Source organism: Limulus polyphemus, unplaced genomic scaffold (genome assembly GCF_000517525.1).
Source record: "Limulus polyphemus unplaced genomic scaffold, Limulus_polyphemus-2.1.2 Scaffold593, whole genome shotgun sequence".
Classification (NCBI taxonomy): domain Eukaryota; kingdom Metazoa; phylum Arthropoda; class Merostomata; order Xiphosura; family Limulidae; genus Limulus; species Limulus polyphemus.
In genome coordinates, this window is record NW_013666203.1 from 75,166 (window position 1) to 78,693 (window position 3,528).

The following is a 3,528-nucleotide window of genomic DNA, read 5'->3' on the forward strand; positions in this document are numbered from 1 at the left end:
AAACCTTAAGTGTAGTGAGTGTTGGTATAATAAGCCTAAAGTAAAGACAGTGTGGGATCACCTAGCCTAGAGCCAAGTGCATGAAATTTATCATGGAAGTAAAAATATTGGTTCAATTTTAAACTTAAATCATTTCTTAATTAGGCTATTTTCTTTGATATCCCTAACATTTTTAATGAAAAACAAACTGCTTTAATTAATGGAGACTCTAAATTAAGAAATCAAAAAATATTTTTCCAGTTTTGTTGTCTTTACATTTCATTTTATACTTCCAGTACATAGACTAACAACAATATTAGGTTATACATTGGTTGCTAAGCAACATGACCCAAAAGGCATTGTTGGAATGTAGTGTTACCAAAATGCACTGCCTTTTTTATATATGGATGATCTTAATTTTTCTGCCTCTGTTGCTCTAGCTTGATTTCACAAAATTTATTTATTTCAGTTAACTATAAAATGTGAGGTTAGGATATAATATGGGGTGGAGGTGGTAATACTTGTCCCATCTTTTTTGACAGTCTATACACTAGTTTATTAATAAAACATAACTAGTGTTCAGCCATTTAAGTTATGAATATATGTTATAACAGGGATTACAACTTTTTCTTAAGGCAAAATTCTATTTGATGATCCTTTATTTAATTTTATTACAAGAAAAAATATTTTAAATTGCACTAATGGCTCTAAGTAAGAAACACCTACAGTCAGTCGGCAACCTTTTCTGTGGATAAAATGTATTTTTGCTTATTTGTTAAGCCTGGTATCTCAGGTTTCTTATAGTGATGAGTGATATCATTAACTTTTAAAAAAAATTCTGTCTCATCTGGCATGAGCTTAGGAATTAGCATGGGGGAGAGGTCTTTATGAAGCTGCTGTACATAATTTCTGTTAATATTTCATGAATGTTTAACAGAAGATTTCTGTTTATTTTTGTGATTTTCTATACATTTACATTCTGAAAATTTATCATCTGGAAATTCTCACTTATCAATTATGTGATTTAAATGTTTTTGCTTGCTGTTCAAAATGTTCATCTAATTAAAGAATTCTATTCATTATAAAACAAATATTTCAGGAACTCGACTCTTGATTGGAGGAGAGATAATCCAACTATGGCATTTAGAAACTTGTACTGAAAAGGACACAATTGAGGAAGAAGGAACTCGTTTTCACCTTGGGGAAGAGGAAGATGTTTTGAAGACTGACACTGAAGAATGTTTTAAGTGGGAGTGTGTATGGAAATGTAGGTCAGTGTGTTACTCTTTTTGTAACTACATATAAAAATGTATTATCAGACTTTTTTTTAATGGTATTTAAAAGTTTGTACGGTATTTTCCTTTTGACGAACATCCAAAATTTTATGATTACTAAGATATAATTCTAATAACTGTGGCTACATTATGGTGTTAAAAAAGACTGCAAGTAAGCTCATCAGTAATTTTTTGCTTTATTTATTAATTTTTTAAAATTTGATTAATAGGAGTAGGAAATAAATTTGACTGTTTGATTTACTGTAGATATAACTGAATGTAAAACAGTTTGCGAGGCTTGAATAATGAGCTAAATCATAGAATCACTATTCAAGCTTTTACCTTTTGATTAAATATATTTTTTCTTAGGACTGCTCATCAAGTCAGAATTTTGAAGTTTTCCCCAGATGGAACCTTGTTTGCATCAGCAGGTCATTCTGATCGACTGGTTAAAGTATGGTATGAAAGCAAAAGAGGTGAGCCTACAATACAGATTTAAGGAGTAATTAGTTCAATATTGAAATATAAGGAAAAAGGCAGATATGTACATGAAAGAAAGCACAGATTTCCCAAGCATGTAAAAGTATATCCAATAGAAGAACATTCTACTGTGTAGTTTTTAGAAAGTTATCATTACTAACTACTCATTCATTAATTATTCTTACTTTTATAAATCTGTTTAATAAACAAATGTATGAATTAGCGTATGTTAAACTTCAAATTCTAAAAAACTTGAGTTACACTGAAGAAGAACGTACAACAGTATGTTAAGTACACCATATCTACTGTTCTTTATGGTGTGTATATTTGCTAACTCATGTAGCTAGAAAATAAAAATGACAGAAGGTTGGGTGACTGCACTTCATTTATCTACTTTTGTTTGTAAACCTTTGTGTGTACAGTGAATATTAGATGCTATTTTTATGTGACTTTGAGGAACTTTCTGTTTTGATTCAGTTATGGATATTGAGCAATTCCTTGACTGAATTATTTTAATGCAATAAATGTAAAGTAGAAGTATTAAACCCTTTCCTCTTTTTTATTACCTTCTCAACAGTGAACTTGACATCCCAAATGGGCCATTCACTGTCTGGTTGCGAAGTCAATTACACATTCATTTACATTGCTCATCCCAGAGCTGTGACAGGTTTGTCATGGAGAAAGACAAGCAAGTATATGCCTCGGTTTGTATTGAGTTATTTGATGGATTCAGTTGTTTGGGATGTATAATTTGATCTAATGTGGTTACTCTTTGAATAATTGAGTAAGCTATTATGAACCAAATTATAATAATGTATATATTCATGGTTTCAAGCGAGACCCAAAACTCAAGCACTTTTGAATAGTTAACTATTTGTCTTTAGGAGAATAAAAGGTTATGTTTAATGAGTGTAATAAAATATGTAGAAACAGATGTCGATGTCATGTAAACCGGATGCTCAATATGAGTTAGCCTTGAGAACTAGCCAATCATAACCTAGAGTTGATGTGAGGTTTAGTTTGTGCCAAAGAGGTGTGTGGAGTACATAAGACTTAAGTGTGATAATAGTTATAAGAAATGTTAACCTATTTTTATAAAGAAAAAATAAAAACAAAATAACAGCAAAAGGTTGAAGGAAATAGAGAAAATGATGCAATATATATAGGAAATAATACCAATATAGATAAATGAAAGCATGAATAATACTAATAATGTAAAGTAAGTTTAATTATGATTTAGTTTAGAAAATCTTTTCAGAAACATACAAAGGTCAACAATCCTGGGATCGAGATTGATGCCATTTGGTGTTACGGTATTTAATAGTGCTATTCCGTAAGCCTCTTTAATTTCCCTGTTTCTGTTAGATGTAAAATTTGTCTCTACCCATCAGTTTAATGTCTTCAAGAGAGTGTTTTAAAGCATCATCTACTGTGATGTCAATAGACATATTGATTTACCTCTAAGACAACAGACCTGTACTACTGACTCTTTAACCCGGTAACTGCTGTGGCCATTTTGACATCATGAGGGAAAAATCACATTTGTGAGTTGAAAAAAATTAGAGAACTTATCTTTTATTGGATTTCAGATTTTATTTTTGTAAATAGTAGCATAACATTCAATTATTTGTACAAAATTGTATTATCTAATGAATTTTAAAGAGGAATTTAATGCAAAAATTCCTAAAATACGTTTGAGACTGTAAATAAGCACTCCATAAGAAGAAAATTAAAAAAAAAATTTTCCTTTCACTTCAGTGCTGGTTCTGCCATCTATGATTGGTATCTAAACATT

General features: G+C 30.4%; 1 protein-coding gene across 6 annotated transcripts in view; it reads left to right on the forward strand.

The window, feature by feature from the left end:
* Nucleotides 1-3,528, forward strand: part of LOC106459327 (dmX-like protein 2) — a 173,702-nt gene that overhangs the window by 16,614 nt on the left and 153,560 nt on the right. For 5 of the 6 annotated variants that reach the window (XM_022385793.1, XM_022385791.1, XM_022385796.1 and 2 more), the window contains exons 6-8: nucleotides 1,079-1,250; nucleotides 1,623-1,729; nucleotides 2,311-2,437. In XM_022385793.1, the coding sequence (XP_022241501.1) occupies nucleotides 1,079-1,250; nucleotides 1,623-1,729; nucleotides 2,311-2,437 (406 nt within the window). Of the gene's footprint in view, nucleotides 1-1,078; nucleotides 1,251-1,622; nucleotides 1,730-2,310; nucleotides 2,438-3,528 lie in introns of those variants that run through there. The other variant, XM_022385797.1, reaches the window with a different exon arrangement.